We start from the raw sequence: 18182 nt of genomic DNA, 5'->3' as shown, positions 1-18182 counted from the left end.
GCATCAATAAAGTATAGTATCTAGATCAAGGGAAGTAATAGTGCCACCCTATTCTGCTCTGGCCAGGCCCCACATGGAAAACTGTGTCCAGTTCTGGGCACCACAATTCAAGAAGGACATTGAGAAACTGGAGCAATGTGTCCAAAGGAGAGTGACTAAAATGGTGAAGGGTCTGGAAACCATAAAGCCCTATGAGGAGAGACTCAGGGAGCTGGGAATGTTTAGCCTGGAGAAGAGAGGGTTAAGAGGTGATATGATAGCTCTGTTTAAATATTTGAAGGGATGTCATATTGAGGAGGGAGCAAGCTTGTTTTCTGCTGCTCCAGAGAACAGGACCCTGAACAATGGATGCAAGCTCCAGGAAAAGAGATTTCAGCTCAACATTAGGAGGACCTTCCTGACAGTAAGGGCTGTTTGACAGTGGAACACACTCCCTCAAAGTGAAGTGGAGTCTCCTTCTTTGGAGGTCTTTAAGCAGAGGCTGGATGGCCATCTGTCACAAAGGATTCTTTGACTGAGAGTTCCTGCATGGCAGAATAAGGGGGTTGGGCTGGATGGCCCTTGGGGTGCCTTCCAACTCTAGTATTCTATGCTTCTATGAAACCTTGCCAAGAAAACCCCATGACAGGCTCGCCCCAAGTCGGGAAAATGACCTGAAAGCCATCCAACAACAAATAAGGCTTTTGGACTACAACTACCAGCATTCCCCGGTTCCAGCACAGGTTCCTGACGAAGGACCCCAGCGCCGTGGGTAAGGTGGCTATGTGAGTGCCTGACAAACAAAAAAGAGGCGAGCCCGGTTACCATGGCAACAGATGCAGCCGGGAAGCACCAAGCAGGATGTAAACACAGAGAAACAAGAAGGAAGCAGCGACACTGTTTGGGGGCTTCTAGGTAACACTGCGGCCCAGGTTCCTGGATCTCATGATGGAGGAGGAAGCACAGGAGGATCATAGTTGGAAGGGCCATCCAGTCTATCTCCCTTTGGCACCATCAAATACAGACACACACAAAATATCCCATATTAAAAAGATTACATATATAGAGCTAGATCCCATATAGAGGAATATATATAAAATATATAACACTCATAGATCTCACATATAGAGGAATATATATGGAATATATAACACTGATAGATCCCATAGATAGAGGAACATATATAGAATATATAACACTGATAGAGCCCATAGATAGAGGAACATATATAGAATATATAACACTGATAGATCCCATAGATAGAGGAACATATATAGAATATATAACACTCATAGATCCCATAGATAGAGGAACATATATAGAATATATAACACTCATAGATCCCATAGATAGAGGAACATATATAGAATATATAACACTGATAGAGCCCATAGATAGAGGAACATATATAGAATATATAACACTCATAGAGCCCATAGATAGAGGAACATATATAGAATATATAACACTCATAGAGCCCATAGATAGAGGAACATATATAGAATATATAACACTCATAGAGCCCATAGATAGAGGAACATATATAGAATATATAACACTCATAGAGCCCATAGATAGAGGAACATATATAGAATATATAACACTCATAGAGCCCATAGATAGAGGAACATATATAGAATATATAACACTCATAGAGCCCATAGATAGAGGAACATATATAGAATATATAACACTCATAGAGCCCATAGATAGAGGAACATATATAGAATATATAACACTCATAGAGCCCATAGATAGAGGAACATATATAGAATATATAACACTCATAGAGCCCATAGATAGAGGAACATATATAGAATATATAACACTCATAGAGCCCATAGATAGAGGAACATATATAGAATATATAACACTCATAGATCCCATAGATAGAGGAACATATATAGAATATATAACACTCATAGAGCCCATGGATAGAGGAACATATATAGAATATATAACACTCATAGAGCCCATGGATAGAGGAACATATATAGAATATTTAACACTCATAGAGCCCATATACAGAAGATCATAGAATCATGGAGTTGGAAGAGACCTAAGGGCCGTCCAGTCCCACCCCATTCTGCCATGCAGGAACTCACAATCAAAGCTCCCCCGAGAGATGGCCATCCAGCCTCTGTTTAAAAACCTCCAAAGAAGGAGACTCCTCCACACTCGGAGGGAGTCGAACTGCTCTTGCCATCAACATTGTGGGATCTAGGGAGGGGTTTTTTTTTTTAGCAATGGTACCAAACACAATGGAGAAATAATATGGTTTGAGACCGCTTTCACTGCCCTGGCTCAGTGCTAGGGAATCCTGGGAACTGTAATTCATTGTGGCCCCAGAGCTCTCTGACAGAGAAGGCTAAATGTCCCACAAAACTACAGTTCCCAGGATTCTCTAGCACTGAGGCAGGGCAGTGAAAGCAGTCTCAAACTGGGTTATTCCTGCAGGGTGTGTTGGATCAGTGGTCATCAAACTGCCTCCTTCAGGCAAAATGAAACTCTGCCTTGTTTTAGCATACATGGCTTGCTTCCTCCTCAGCCACTTCCCCCTCTGGCTTTTTAAATAACAAGCCAAGAAGGTTTCAGGACGTATGTGGCAGACCTCACTTCTCCCAAGAGTCCTGTCCATCTCAAGTCTGTACAAATTTAAAAGTGCCCAATATTTTTGGATGACCAGGGTCCAGCTGGATTTATGTCAGTTATAGCATCCGAAGAAGGAGACTCCGCCAGTCTCCAAGGCGTTTGCAGGAACTCTCCTCCTTGGGGGTGTGAAGGGTTGGGTAGTGTGCCTGTGTGGGGATGGGGCCCTGCATGCAGAAGAAAACTGTGAATGTACAAATGATTCCTAGAATCGTAGAGTTGGAAGAGACCCCAAGAAGGGCCTTCCAGTCCAATCCCATTCTGCCATGCAGGAACTCACAATCATAGCACTCCCAACAGATGGCCTCTGTTTAAAGACCTCCAGAAAGGAGACTCTAACACACTCCGAGGGAGTGTGTTTCACAGTCAAACAGCCCTTACTGTCAGGAAGTTCCTCCTAATGTTGAGGTGGAATCTCTTTTCCTGAAGCTTCAATCCATTGTTCCAAGTCCTATTCTCTGGAGCAGCAGAAAACAAACTTCTTGCTCCATCCTCATTCCTTCCAAAAGTTAAACAAGGCTATCATGTCCCTTCTTAACCTTCTCTTTTCCAGGCCAAACATTCCTAGCTCCCTAATTCTCTTCTCATAAGGCCATTTCCAAGGCCTTCACCATTTTGGTCTCCTCCTGGACATGCTCCAGACAACTTGCAATTCACGTTTTTTCTTTATCTTGTTTTGAAAGGGACATTTGGGTGGACAGAGCTCCGGGACTCTGAAGTATTCTTTACCTTTCTTCAGCTGCATTGATTATCTCCGCGGCATTTTGAACCTTCTGTTGGGATGAAAATATAGAAGCTTTTGTTTTCTATCAGAGGTGAGCAATGCATAGCCTCCTAATTTTATTGAACTGAAATCCCTATCATCCCCCATTACTGTGTTAGATAGCTCTAATGGGAACTGCAGTGTAATATCACCCAGAGAGTCACAAAATGACTATCCCTGACTTACCCAGTGCTCTTCATCAAGATTAATAAAAAGTAGCTAACAATTAGGCTAAATTCTTAATAAATAATACATTTAGAGGATGTGAAGCAGTCCATTTCTTAAGCATTAAGTATTTACCTATACTGGGAAAAGCAGTTCCAATAGAGATACCAGCCTTCATGTCTTGCTGTAAGAGTCTTACCTGTGTACCAAAGACATTTTGTGAAGGCTCCTAGTCTCCAATGAAATACAGACTTCTGAATTTGAGTGGGCATGTTGTGGACCTTCAGAAGTTTGTTGGATTTCATTTCTCATCATCTCTTGTGATTGGCTACTTTGGGTAGGTAGAGCTGATGGAAGTTGCAAACTATTAACATTTGGAAGATTGTGATTCGCTTCGCCCTAGCCTTGCCAAAAACCTCCCAAAAACTATAAAAGTTATTAGCCTATGTGTTTACAAGCTTTTGTTTTCCTATGTAGCCAGCCAGTCATGTCAGCCACCCTAATAGCCCAAGATAAACTACTGCACTAAAGCATTTCTTATCGGGCAGAATGGGAATGGAAACCTTGCTGTTTCTGACCGATGCCTGATGATAGCTTCCAAGGACAGGCTACCTCCTGCAACAGGTCACACAACTAACTTCTGCAGGCTACGTTAGGTCTGTGGATTCAAGGCTATCATCCCCTTATCTCAGGTAAAAGGTGGTTATTCACAAGTATGCATTGAAAGTGTTAATATAAAAATACACACTGTGGCCTAAATCCTTTTGTTAGTTCAGACCAGAGTAGACCCATTGAATCAGTGGGAATTACCCATGTGTCGTCACATCATTCACCAATTGATTGAATGGGTCTACTTTAGCTGAGAGTGACCAACATAAACCAGGCTTCTGTGTGTATGATGAAATGGGCTGCAGTTCACCAAACGTTATACCATGTTAACCTGTGACTGTTGTAATGTGCCTTCAAGTTGACTCTGGCTTAGTGGAACACTATCTTAGGGTTTTCTTAGTAAAATCTATTCAGAGGCAGTTTGTAATTTCTTTAAGGCTAAGAGAGTGTGAATTGCTCAAGGTCACTCAGTGGGTTTCCATGACCAAACAGCGATTCAACCTGGGTCTCCTGGGGTCCTCATTCAACACTCAGACCATTACACCATGTTAGCTCTTAGTACAGTATATGAATCACCCACTGGACAACATTAGGCAAGCTGCCCTCTCTAAACCTTTGAGAAAGCTAATGTCAAACCTCCTCTTAATAAATCTTGCCCAGAAAACACTAGGATAGAATAGCCAAAAGTTGGAGTTGACTCAAAGGCACATTAAAACAAAAGTAATAACAAGTCTATATTAGTCTTCAGGGTTCCACAAAACTTTTAGGTTTTGTTGCTCCAGCACATTACAATGGCCAGAGGTTGTTACACACTGTACATTGTGTCCTTCCCCCATGCTAATATAACTTTGTAAATAATATATTTGAAACTATCATGCTATTGATTGCAATCATATGATCTACCTATGTGACTACTATTATATCTTCTTTCTAGATAGTTTGATGCTGAAAACATCTCTGAATCAGTAAACAAACCATCCAAAACCAGTATCTCAGCATGCCTATTAGCAAGGAACAGATTCCAGTGCTGCCCTCTATGCCAAAACAAGAGGACAAAATGACCAATGAGAGCCCTCCCATAGTACTTGTCAGCAAGGACAATACTGGTAAGTTTCACAGGAGGTTGTTTGATTCTGTATGGCTAAAGCCAGAAATTGTGTATTTTTCAGTTTTGGTGACTGCCCTGTCTGCAGAGTTTGGGATTCCTCATGGAGTTGCTATACCTTTTGGGGAAGAGGTTGGTTCAATCCAATTTATACACATTTGTGTCACAACAAGCAATGCAGGAGGTTCTGCCACAACATAGGAGAATAAAAGACCTCTCAAGGGTATAGCAAAGAAAACTGTAGCATATGCTATTTCAATAAAGTGTTTCCAAATCATTTGCCGGACATAAGCTATGGGAATACCTTCTTAAAATCCCTGCAGGCTGAATTTCAAATTGTTAATAAGTGAAGGTGACACAGATATATTTTGCTGAAATTTGTTGGTTTGTTTAGAAAAATACTCCTTTTACATATAAATAATAATAATAAATAAAAATTTTATTTGTATACCGCCCTTCCCATGATCAGGGCGGTGAACAACAGGATAAAACAATACAATATCATCTACATATCAGAACAAACAAACAATACAAGTACAATACAACTATTAAAACCAATATTAAAACCCCTTAAGCCAGCTACCCTTGGGTAGGGGACTAGCTGAACTTGTATTGGGGAATGCTGTTTGGAACAGGAAGGTTTTCAGCTCCTTCCTGAACTGGGCCAGGGAGGTGGCCGAGCGGAGCTCAATGGGCAGCATATTCCAGAGGGTCGGGGCGACGATGGAATATGATCTCCTTGTTGTGGAGACTAATCTGGCCCCTGGAACCCTCAGTAGGTGCTGCCCAGATGTTCTGAGGGTGCGGGGCGGAATGTATGGGGAGAGGCGGTCCTCAAGGTAGCCTGGGCCCAAGCCATATCCTAAGATTTTGTTTCTCTCTCTTTTTTATTTACACCAGATTCATTGGATGTTTTCAATCCTTTCTGCTTTTGTTCCACTTGGGTCAGAAACCCAGAAGATTAGTTGGATCTGAATCCTTCATTTCTTGTGTTCATGATTTCCTCTATCATGCTTTCATCTCTTTGCTCACTTGCCCAGACATATTTTAATAGGAAGAATCCCTTCCTATATGGCTCCTCATAGTTTGAAGCAAATTTCAAAGAGATGGCCATTTCACTCTGTTTTTGTATGTTAAAATTTCTTTTCACAACGGTTTGGCATAGAATGTAGCAATTATACGTGGGGCTTCCAGTCTCTTTCCAGAGGGAGATGGTTGTAAAAAGGTGCCTTTTGTCAAATGGATTTCCCCAGTGTGACAAAAGTCTCTTTTGGGAAGGGAATGGAAGCGCTGTTCCTGAGAAAAGTCTCTACAATGGTCTCCCTCAGGAAGAGAATGGAGTGCTTTAATGCCATGCAGAGAGGTAAGCAGAAAGGCTCTTCTGTGCCATGGCTTATTTTTGGAATGCAGTAAGGATGTTAGTATGGATGAAGCAGTAACAACAAAGTTGGTTTATTGGGTTTTATCAAACAGCCATTGCACACAAATATATAGCAAGAAAAGGGAAGCTAAACAAATTAAATTACTGACAGTCAACCTTCAAGGATCAAATAATTTTCCATACCCTTTGTAAATTTTATATCACGTGTTTGTAGAGCCTTAACAAGAAATTTGATACAAATTTCTCTACATCAGACCACAGAAAACAAACCTTCACAAGCGATGAACTTCCCTTGAACAATTTTAACAAAGGATAAATATAGTTCTTTCTAAGGTCAATATAAACAGGACATTCAAGCAGCACATTTTATTGAGACAGAATTACAACCACATACTCTGTCTTTCATAGGAACCCTCTTATGCCACCCCATTGAAACTGCCAATGGGAGAGCATTTAATCTTACATGTGTAAAGATTGCCTTCATTTTAGTTTTAGGTAGATCCATCAGATATCTTGGAACGGATAGATACAGCGGAGTAAAAAATCATTAAAATTATTGAATTGGAAGGACTTAATCTCAGTCATCTCAGTATCCTTAAATCTTTGGAGCATTAATACTTTGGCTCTATCATAGCCTTGAGTACGAAGAAAGGAGACAGAAAGTCCCAGATTCATGGCAACCAACTGTACTTTGTGCTTCCATGGATTTGGGCTCATTTCTAAAAAGATCATCAAAAAAGCCTCAGATACTCTCATCAGAACTAACAATAGGATTTAGATCAGTGAGAAAAAAACAACAACTGTGCTGGCCCAGTGCCGTAATAATGAATTTAAAAAATGTATGTTTTAATTTTCAACAAACTATATCCGCACTATCCAAACAGTAACACTTGCTGTATTTCTTCCCTACTCTTTTCTAGAGCTCCTTGAACTAAAAGGCAGACGCTATATGGTAGACCATTCAAAGCGGCTTCCCAAACCTTTACCATGTGATTTCATCCCAGAAGAGATCTTTGTTGCTCTGACCTCTGCTGCAAATCCTGTCCCATGCCCCACTTTCTTAAGACCTCCCAAGAAAACAAAAAGTATGAAAGACTTTCAGGTATGTCAGTTCCTTTCCAGTCAACAGAGATATATTTTATTCAGTATAATAGCTTTCACAAAATTCATTGCTTAGATGCCTGCTAGTAATTTTAAATTATGCCTTTTACACCTACACTTCAGTCTAGGACAATATATTGTAAGAGACAATGTTGTCTAAAATATGGAGTTGTAAGAAACACAATAGGCTCAAAGGTTTAATGAAAGTTAGAAGGGACAAGAGATTCCAGCAGAAAAGACAGAAAAGATGGTTGAAAATGGTAATGTTGGAGGCACATGTTATAGCAAAACAGGGGGAAACTAAGTAGATCTAAGTCAGGATCTGTGGCTAAATAGGAGACTACAAAGAGACTCTGATTGTGGCCTTCTGAATAGTGGTCATTAAATGTAATAAATAATAAAGGCCTGTTCTTATCTGAGGTTAGGAATATAGAACAAATAACGAATCATAGCGAGTGTAAGAAATAGAGGTTTTCAAGCGAAAGATGTTTTAGGCCATAGTGTAATTAATACAGGTAATGCTAGATTCTCTTTCTAGCATCCCCAGTTAAAACAACTGAGCTAACAAGACTGGAAAAGACTCTGCCTAAGATCTCAAATTGCTGTTGCCTAAATAGTAGATTTGGTGGGCCTATTCCATGATCCTTAGTTTAGGCGGTGTTGGCTAGTGTTCATCTGCCACTGTGCATCTAGCAATTATCTAAAACTCTTAGGTAGATCCTATTCAACTAACTTGGTATCAGATATCATCTACATTTTAATTTATAAGATCTCTTTCTTAAGTTCTGGCACAAAGTAACTGAAGGTATATTTCCAAATTAATTTCTGATTGTCTTAAGATACATCTTTCTGAAAAGAAGATTCCCATGTAGTCTTGATAGCAACTGAATGCTTTGTCCAATTTCCCTAACAATTTATGCAAGTTATTTAGTACTCCTATTTGGTCATTCCCACCAACGGCACTACTTTTCCTTAGTGATTGGATTGTGTGCTCCTGTGAGGCAAGAGGCTATGCGTATGGCAACAGTACTGCTGATAGGGACTCCCATGTCAGACATGATTTTGCTGAGACTGACTAAATGTGCGAAGCAGTTACCAGGCAGCAGCAGTAGTGGAACAGGCAGAGGATCAGAGACAATAGCAGTGGCATTGTAACTAATGATTCTTAGTACTGTACTTAGCACAGTAAATCTTCTTTTGAAGATCTTTTACCATGAAAACCTTAGGATGGGATATACCAAAATGAAACAAGAGATAGTGCCAGAAGATGAGACTCCTATGTCAGAAGACACTCAATGAGCTAGTGGTGAGGAGCAAAGAACAAGTGTGAGTACTCATATGGCTAATGATGCAACTGGACTCAAACTGAAGCTGTTGAGGAGCTGAAAGGTGAAAGTCTGAACCTACTCAACACATATTATAGGAACACGAAATATAAGAAGCATGAATCAGGGGAAGCTAGATATAATAAAACAAGAAATAGAATGTCTAAACATTGCAATACTTTGAGTGACTGATCAAAAATGGTCAGGAATGGGACATTTTGAGTCAGATAATTACACAGTGTTTTTACTCAGGAAATGAAAATCTAAAGAGAAATAGGATGACATTTATAGTGAAGAGAGATGTAGCAAAAGCAGTCAAAAGATATAATGCAAAGTCTGACAGAATAATAAGACTTCAGGGAAAACCCATCAGTATAATTTATCTGGATTGGATGTTATAGGAAACATGCGTAGCAACTGGAATGCAAAAATAGGAAACAAATATTGTAGGAAAATTATCACCTGCTTCTGGAAAACATGTGAACTGATGTTTTCTGCTCATTTTTTAGGGTTGCATCCGCACTGCTGATGGAGTTTGGCAACATCCTCTTCGCAGAAACAAGTTTCGATACCTGATACAGCATCCCATCTCCCTGACAGGAGCAGGAAGGTAAAAGTATGAAAATAATAGAGCCCTCAGCTGAAGCTATTGGTATCTCACAAATCTCCTTACAGTGTGTCTTCAACCAAAGGATTTAAAGCTTACAAGAACCAATGGTAACTCTGCAATGCTCGAGTCCCAGTTGTAAGGCGAAAGAGAAGCTTCTTAGACTCTGATAAATAGAGGTGTATAGTTCACATCATAGGTGTAATGGTACATATAGACAGGAATAGGTGCACATGAGCTTGGCTGTTATTTAGAAGAGTGGTTCTCAACTTTGGTTCTCCCAGTATTTTGGATTTCACCTCCCACAAGGTCTAACCAGTATGACCCTTGGTCAGGGGATCTGGTAGTTAAAGTCCAAAGACTGAAAAACCCCACCCTAGAGCAAGGCCTGCATTCCTGCCTGTCTTTCACACATCACAGTGCTACATGCTCCACAGAGGGAAAAACACCCCATCACTAGAAGTTGCATTTGGGTGGAATTAACAGGGATCCAGTGGCTTAGTGGCTATGATGCCAATTCTGACGATCGGAAGATTGGAAGGTTGGCAGTTCGAGAGCTGAGTACTGCATGGTGGGGTGAGCTCCTGTCACTAGTCCCAGCTTCTGCAGTTGGAAAGCATGCAAGTGCAAGTAGATAAATAGGTACCAATTTGGTGGGAATCTAAGAGCGTTCGGTGTAGTCATGATGGCCACATGACCACTGGAGCAATCCTCAGATAACGCTGGCTCTTCAGCTTAGTAATGGAGATGAGCACTACCTCGTACAAACGGTAACAACTAGACATTCATGACAAGGGACTACCTATACCTTTTTTTTACAGGGTGGAATTACCCTATTTTATATCTGGATTGCATTTACATTACATTTGGCAGAACCACTGGGATACTACTTTTTAAATATATGAGTTGTTTGATTTAAAAAAAAACCTAGTTCCATCCTTGTTCCACTTTGCACTATTTTAATAAATGCACACCCCTCCTTTGTTCAGTTGTTTCTCTTGATACATAAGGTTGCCTGTAAACCCTTGAGTGTTTGAGGCCTTGAATTTATGTGTTTCCCACTGAAAAAGTCAAAGTCAAAAATGTATACCAGGCAAATGATTTTGTGACAGAGGCTAACTAACTAACTAACTAACTAATTATATTTATGTGTTCCTTTCTCTGGAAAAGAGACCCAAGGTGGCTCATAGATAAAATCAACTGAAAATTTTACAATAAAAATCTAAAAACAATTAAAACAATCTTGCTAAAACAATATAAATTTGCAATTAAATATACAAAAGCTTTAAAAAATGCAAATAGAACACACACACCATATTAAAGCCTCTCTGGTATATTAAAAGCCTGCTTGAATAAAAATGTCTTTGCCTGCCAGTAAAAAAAAAAAAAAAGCAGTGAGTGGGCCAACCTAGCCTTCTGTGGAAGGCTTTCTCTCTTGTCTTCACCAAGTGAGCCTGTGATGGTGTTGGGATTGAGAAGAAGCTAAAACAGTCCATTATTGTAAGAATGCCAGACTTACTTTGGATCACCAGCTTAAACCAGGATCCAGCAACTTGTGAGTCTCCAGCTGTTATTGGATGGTAACGTCCTCCCCAACATAGCCAATGGTGGTGACTCCCAAGTGTCGTCGTCCAATAACAGCAGGAAGACTGCCTTGCTTACTCATAGTTAATGCTTGATTCCAAATAAGAGGAATGGTGGGACAGTGGAACTTGTAAATGCCTCTGATGTACCTTCTCAACTGAATTATTGTTTTTCTTGTGTTTATTAAGGGATGTCTCTTTTTTGTATGATATTGCTGAAAAAGAAGAAAAGAATCCTCCCCCATCGCCTGAAAAGCCTTTGACGCGAGATGACCGTACCGTTAAACCTGTGAGTTCAGTGTATCTATGTCAAAGCACTAATAACCATGAGCACAGGAATAAGGTTTCATAATTTCTTTCAGAACACTGATAGGCAAATTGAAGTTTGAACTGAGCATTAAGCATATTTTGGGGACTGTATAGAGCCTGAATAATATCTTTAAGCTTGAAGGAGCAGCATGGATTGAGAATGGCTTATGGTCGATAATTTTTAAAATAATTTCAGATTTTTTAACAGGTAAGTCCATACTTTGCCCAAGCCATGTCTCAGATGGCATCTGCATCTTCAGAGAACTATTTGTTTTGATTGGTTGAAAAAAAAATACTAAAAATATTTACTAGTTGCCTACTAGGCCTAAATCCAGTTGTTCGTCCCACTTAGAATAGACCAATGAATTTCATAATCATTAAGTTCAATTGATTTAATTGACCTACTCTAATTGGACCTAACAGAATCACATCGTAATACAGATGTACAAACAACTACAAAACCAATACAACAGAGGCAGTTTGGCTCCTCCGTTTGGGGTTACAGAACACTCCTCTCTGAGAATTATGTTTGCATCTATCCAGTTTGAAGCTGTAGTTAATTGTTTGTCATTTTACGCTGGGCCTTGATTTTACAGCACAAGATGAAGTGTTCTAATTTGATTGCTTTCTTTTTAAAAAAAAAACAAACCTATTTTATTCAATAGTTAATTAAATACATAAACATAGACAATCACATACACAGAGATACACAAAAAGAAACCAAACAACATGTATTTAGACATCTAAGCACATGACCATTGACCTTCCCCCCCCCCTCCCCAGTTGAAAAGAAAAGAAAAGTAGGAAAACTTCCCACATATTGAATTGTTATCTTGCTTAATAAGCCTATTACCCTGTTTTAAATGTTATACTTATTTCAGTAATAGCAATCTACATTCTTTTTATTAATCAATCTACAAACATAGGTAAAGTTTTAAAAATAAACAAAAAAATAAAAAAATTGTCTAGCTATTGAACCCTGTCACACTAATATCTCCTCTTATTTGCTTAACATATTCTATAAATGGTTAATATGATATTATATTTACTTCAGTATACTGTTAATTTATCAGATCACACCATTTCCATTTCTTTCTCCAACCATTCCATGCGTGTTGGAATTTTATTAGCTTTCCGTTTTCTCGCAAAAAACAGTCTTTCCGCAAATTAATTTATCAAAATTCTATGTTCTTGTTCTTTTTTTATCATATAAGTTTATTATATTCCATAAGTACAATTCTGGTCCCATAATCATTTCCAAAATTTTTCTTATTCATATATTGATTTTATACCAGTATTTCTTTGCCTTCCTACACTTCCATAATTTGGTTACTTTCATGAGCATTGCCTGTTACACCGCCTAGATACATCTCTAGACCTGCCAGCAAACCATCTTCCTAAATGATCACTGAACTCTGTCAGCATAGGGGCCTATGACTTCATAAAGAACAAGGACCGATCTGGATTGCATGGGGAGAGACTTAAGCCATGGCTGCATGGGCCAGAATACTCTGGGAGAAGCCTGGAGTATTCTAGTCCTGAAGCTGCTCCAAAGTTCCCCCATTACCTGGGCACTCTGGAACAACACCAAGCAGAGTGACACTATTCGCATGCACGTCCTGTTGTGCTGCCAAGCATCAGCACTGCTGGAGCAAGTAGCTCCATCTGAAGCTGAAAACAAGGTGCCCAGCATGGATCACATGGCTAGGCACCTCATTCCAGTTTCAGGGGGAGCGATTTATGGTGGTGGAAGAGGATGGTACTTAGGGGTGTGTTGTAAACAGCCACCTGGCATTGCTCTAGAGCAGTAGTTCCCAAACTTTGGCCCACCAGGTGTTTTGAACGTCAGCACCCAGAATTCCTTATTGCTAGCCAAGCTGGCTAGGGCTTCTGGGAGCTGAAGTCCAAAATATTTGGACGGTCAAAGTTTGGGAATCTCTGTTCTAGAGGGCTCTAAATTTTCTGGGGAGATCTGGAGCAAAAGGTGAATTTTTAACATCTGTTGCAAGGGTAGTGTCCTATGGGTTCAGGGCTGAAATGGTCATACATTGTCAGGACAGTTCATACTAGAAACGGGAATTGGGCCCTGTGTCGTCTGGACTGATCATGAGAACTGGGGGAGGTTGTGTTATTTAGCCTATGTGGAGATGGCCCTAGTAGCTGCAAAATGGAGAAAGGAAATGTTATGATTGAGTCCTCATGCTATGCAGCGACCATTGTTGCATAGGAGGGGGTTGTTTTTTGGGCTCCATAAGAGGAGACCGGGGGGGGGGGGCTCATGGGGCAAAGCGAGGTCACATGCAGAGGATGAGGGAAAAAGCTATTTAAGAGCCAGTCACCTGCTCACATGCCTCTTTTCTCCTGTTCTCTGCATTTCACCAACAATAGAGTGTGAGTATTGCTGGTAGTCTTGAAGCTGGGCATGAATTTCCCCCCTTTATTGGATTTTTTCCACCTACTCCATACTGTACCTCTTGGGACTTTGACACTTGGCATGCAATAGTGTAAATAGCCTTCCATCTGGTAGGTGGTGAGAGGAGAAGATACCAGATGAATACTAGATCCATGTACAACTTGGAACCACATTATGGTTGAGGATTGAGCTATGGAATTGTCTCCATGGGACATGGGACTTGTGGGGGTGGAGCTCTTGGTGCTTACTCTCTATTATAAACTCATGGGAGTTGGGAAGGAGCCCTTCAGGTCCACCTTCCAAAATGACCATGTGAGAAGCTGTCAAGATGGATCTCTTCCGGCAGGCCTTTCCTGAATAAGGTATTCGGCCATAAAAGGATTACTCCCATATACCATGTATTATCCTGCTATTCTGCCCATTGTTTATTTGATATTAATGGTTTATTTTAAACTAATTTTAATTGTAACTCTTTTTTAGGGGGGATATTGTAATGCATGCAGAATGTTGTAAGCCGCTTTGATTGTTTTATTTCAAAAAGCGGGGTACAAATAAAAGTTTTATTTAGTTATTTATTTATTTATTTATTTATTTATTTAATATTTTTGGATTGCCCTCAGGGTCTGGTGTTTCACCCAAGGCTGGCTGGGGAGATGTCATAGGTTGACATCTGGACCTCAGTTAAACCTGCACCTTTGTTTGCTCAGCCCAAGGCCTCAAACATTTAAATAGGTTCTAGGTCAATAAAAATGGTGTTTGGTAAAACCCCAGATATTGTGTCTGATCTTATTACTTCATGATTGGTCAACAGTTGCCTTCTCTTATTGTCTTTGTTTGTACTCAGCTTATGACCATGGGGGTGTCACTTCCTGCCTACACATATTTCCTATAATATCTAAAGCAGATTGTAATAGAGATAGTAATAATGGTAATAATAATAATAATAATAATAATAATAATAATACATTTTATTTCTTTCCCGCCTCTGCTCAAGGTGAGGTACAACATGTTAAAATGCAAAACACAATTAAAAAAGAAACCATATAAAACCAATAGTTAAAATACAAGACTATAAAACCATTTAAGTACACTCATAGGAGTACATTATTTAAAATATACAAATTAAAAATTCATCATTTAAAATTGACTGGGTAGACCTTCTGGAAGAGATGTGTCTTTAATGTTGTTTTAAATACCATCAGCGTTTTCAGCTGTCATTTCTCCTCTGGCAGGTCATTCCACAGTATAGGGACAGCAACCTAGTCCTGGTCCCTTGGAGCAAATATTTCCCAGAGGACCTGAGGGCAGATTTTACAGGAGGAGGTGATCCTTTAGGTAACCTAGACTCAAACTATGTAGGGCTTTAAATAACCAACACTTTGTACTTTGCCTGAAAACTAATTGGCATCCGGTGAAGTGATTTTTAAGATCGCTGTAATCTGATCACTCCTGGAGGTACCCATAATCAGTTTAGCTACCATATTCTAAACCAGTTGGAGTTTCTGGACTTGGTAAAAAGGTAGCCCAAGGTAGAGTTCATTGCAAAGTCCAGCTTTGATGTTACCAACACAGGCACTTTAGGTCCTCCAATCCTAGGAAGGGGTGCAGTTGGTGTATCAACAGGTAGTTATCATCTGATAACAGCAGATAATAGATTGACACTGCCAAGACCACAACACCATCACTTTATTGAGATTGTATGCTGTTTTACTATCTTTGCCTGATGAAAACACTTGTGAAGTTTCAAAATTTTATATTTTACTCTGTGATATTTACTGTTGTCAACCGCCCGGATTGGTTCGCCACAGGGCGGTATACAAATAAATATATTATTATTATTATTATTAAAAGCTCACATCATGTATTTTACATCTTTTGGTTGGTCCAATAGAACCGTTACCACAGGATGGATTTTGGCTCTTGGGTCCCCTTCAAACTATGGTTATCCAAAGCAGACCATGGTTTGAAGGAGGATTGATTTGTGTTAAACTTGGATAAGTACAAGTCTTTTCCTAATAGAATGTTGTGGGGAAATTGTAGATCTCCAAATGTTTTGCTTACAACTACCATATCATTGACCATGCTCACAGGAGTTCCTGGGAGTTAAAGTCCCAAACATCTGGAGGACACTGCTTCTGCTTCTCCACCCTCTTTCTTCATAAGGTGGGAAGCATGCAAATCTGATTACAGTAGTATTTCCCTGTATCTCTTTTGAGAGTGGGTCAGCTCAGAAAAATAAAGAGTGGTTTTATTTGCATGTTTGGGAATTTTAGCTATGCAGGAAGCCATGGTAACATCGCACAAAGTGTGTGTTTGAATCCAAACAAACAAATCCAAACAGACTATTTGGGAATATGTGGATTCTTTATTCTTACTCCATTCTACTATCTTCTGAAACCTGAAATTTCTGTTCTCTTTCTAGTTACCAAATGTAGCAGATACTCTGGTGCCAGAGGAATTTCATATTGTAAAGAACAGAGGTGTCCTGGGCTTGGAGTATTATGATGAGTGAGTACTACTGTACCAGTACTGTAAGCTGAATAAAGAGGGAAGAGCAAAAACATCTGCATCTAGGCATCTAAGAAGAAAATGTATTTTAAAAATCTGACTAACTTGGAATTGCTAAATTCCAGATACTGAATTTGTATTTACCCACATAAACTGACTCCCTTATGGACTTCTTCACTGAACATTAGGTTGCCCTCCTCCCCCCAAAAAGGCAAATAAGAGTTGTGAACATGTGAAACTTTGGATAAGATTTAAGTTTTCAGTTAACAGAGACCAAAAATCTGTGAGAGGATTAGATTTTACTTGCAGATTGTCAGGCATCCCTGATTTAATAATTTTTGCTCAACCAGCCTCACTTTTGATATTAGAGTGAGTCTGGCAGGGGAAGATGAGTTTGGGTGACACACTTTAGTCTGTTGAGATGAGACATAGGAAGATTTGTTTCCCTCACCCATGAATCCTTTTTTAATGTTAAAATTATTTTATAATATGGACCTAAGGAAATTAAAGTAGCTGTCCTTAGTTCTGCTTTGGATCTCAATTTGGCTAACATTTCTGGAGAAAAGTGTTAAAGATTGTGCTAGCACTGTGTGAATTGTATGCTACAATACTATTATTTTTATTGCTTCGTTTTTTCCTAAGAGTGCTTATGTGCTAGATGTTTAATGTAGAATTGCATACTTTTTGTAGGCCATTCCTATACTTCATGAGTGAGAATCATGCAACCTTCCAGTTGTTGGACTGCAACTCCCATCCGTTGCACCATTGGCTATGCTGGCTAGGGTTGCTTGAAATTCAGGAATATCTGGAGGGCTATATAAACCCCATCCCTGCTGTAATCAGTAGTCTGTAATAGAAATGCTCACATTTCTTTGTCTCAAGTTCAAGTTTTCAAAATTGTACAGTTAGAAATAAACGGTTGAATTCCAAAGAGGTTAAGCAATTTAATTTTTAAATCTGTTCCAGTAAATACACAACGCTACTTGAAGATGAAGAAAACAGGCTACGGGTTTTTCCCTCCATGTGAGTAATGTTGAATAAAGATGCTTTGGTATTATATGCTAAAAATATGTGAACCTTTCACCCTGCAACTCATTTTATCCCCTATCCTTGTCCATATTGACTAATAATTGGTCCAATATCTAAAGTCTCACCCTTGCTGCAGAAATTATTTTCATATGCCTTCTTTTCTCCTACTTTAGGAAACCATCTGGGAGGCTGGAGGTCCTCCAGTTGATGAAGGTGATGGATACCATGTTAGAAAAGGCTGGAACAGATAATGAGGATATTGGGGTGACAGGGCTTTCACAGGTAATTGTTCCTCCTAATAACAATCTCATTACCTCCAGCATTGGACATTTCTAGTTAAACTGTTTATGCGTACTATTGAGTTGGCCATAGTAGATGAAAATTAGCAGTTTATGGCAAGGAGGTAGCCTGTTCCTATTCATATTATCAGATAGAAGGGGGGAAAACAGAGTTAAAGGAGAACAAACAAACATTGTACATGATTTTTTTAATTGCAAAGATTATGGATGAGGATTTTTTTTATTGAAAAGGTGTTGGGTGGTTATGCACATCCAGTGGTATACAGATAGATGGTGACAGAAGCCACTAAATTAGGCAGCCAAAGAGGGGGCAATTTCCTCTCCTCGTGTAATCTTTATGGACCCCTGAGCAAGACT

General features: G+C 39.5%; 1 protein-coding gene across 6 annotated transcripts in view; it reads left to right on the top strand.

Moving 5' to 3' along the window:
- Window positions 1–806: 806 nt before the first annotated feature.
- LOC149316618 (axonemal dynein light chain domain-containing protein 1-like) overlaps window positions 807–18182 on the top strand; it is a 59341-nt gene continuing 41965 nt past the window's right edge. For 3 of the 6 annotated variants that reach the window (XR_016280509.1, XM_089515937.1, XM_089515932.1), the window contains exons 1-9: window positions 807–894; window positions 3312–3443; window positions 5100–5271; window positions 7572–7753; window positions 9587–9687; window positions 11457–11556; window positions 16412–16497; window positions 17464–17520; window positions 17700–17808. Coding sequence is in view for 5 of the 6 variants with exons in the window: in XM_089515937.1 (XP_089372063.1) it covers window positions 5163–5271; window positions 7572–7753; window positions 9587–9687; window positions 11457–11556; window positions 16412–16497; window positions 17464–17520; window positions 17700–17808 (744 nt within the window). In the remaining variant the exon portion in view is untranslated. Of the gene's footprint in view, window positions 895–3311; window positions 3444–4033; window positions 4249–5099; window positions 5272–7571; window positions 7754–9586; window positions 9688–11456; window positions 11557–16411; window positions 16498–17463; window positions 17521–17699; window positions 17809–18182 lie in introns of all 6 variants that reach the window. The other 3 variants (XM_089515934.1, XM_089515933.1, XM_089515935.1) reach the window with 3 other exon arrangements.

Source organism: Sceloporus occidentalis, unplaced genomic scaffold, assembly GCF_023333645.1.
Source record: "Sceloporus occidentalis isolate IW3139 unplaced genomic scaffold, rSceOcc1.0.p SCAF_3, whole genome shotgun sequence".
Taxonomy (NCBI): Eukaryota; Metazoa; Chordata; class Lepidosauria; order Squamata; family Phrynosomatidae; genus Sceloporus; species Sceloporus occidentalis.
This window is presented reverse-complemented; position numbering and strand designations above follow the sequence as displayed.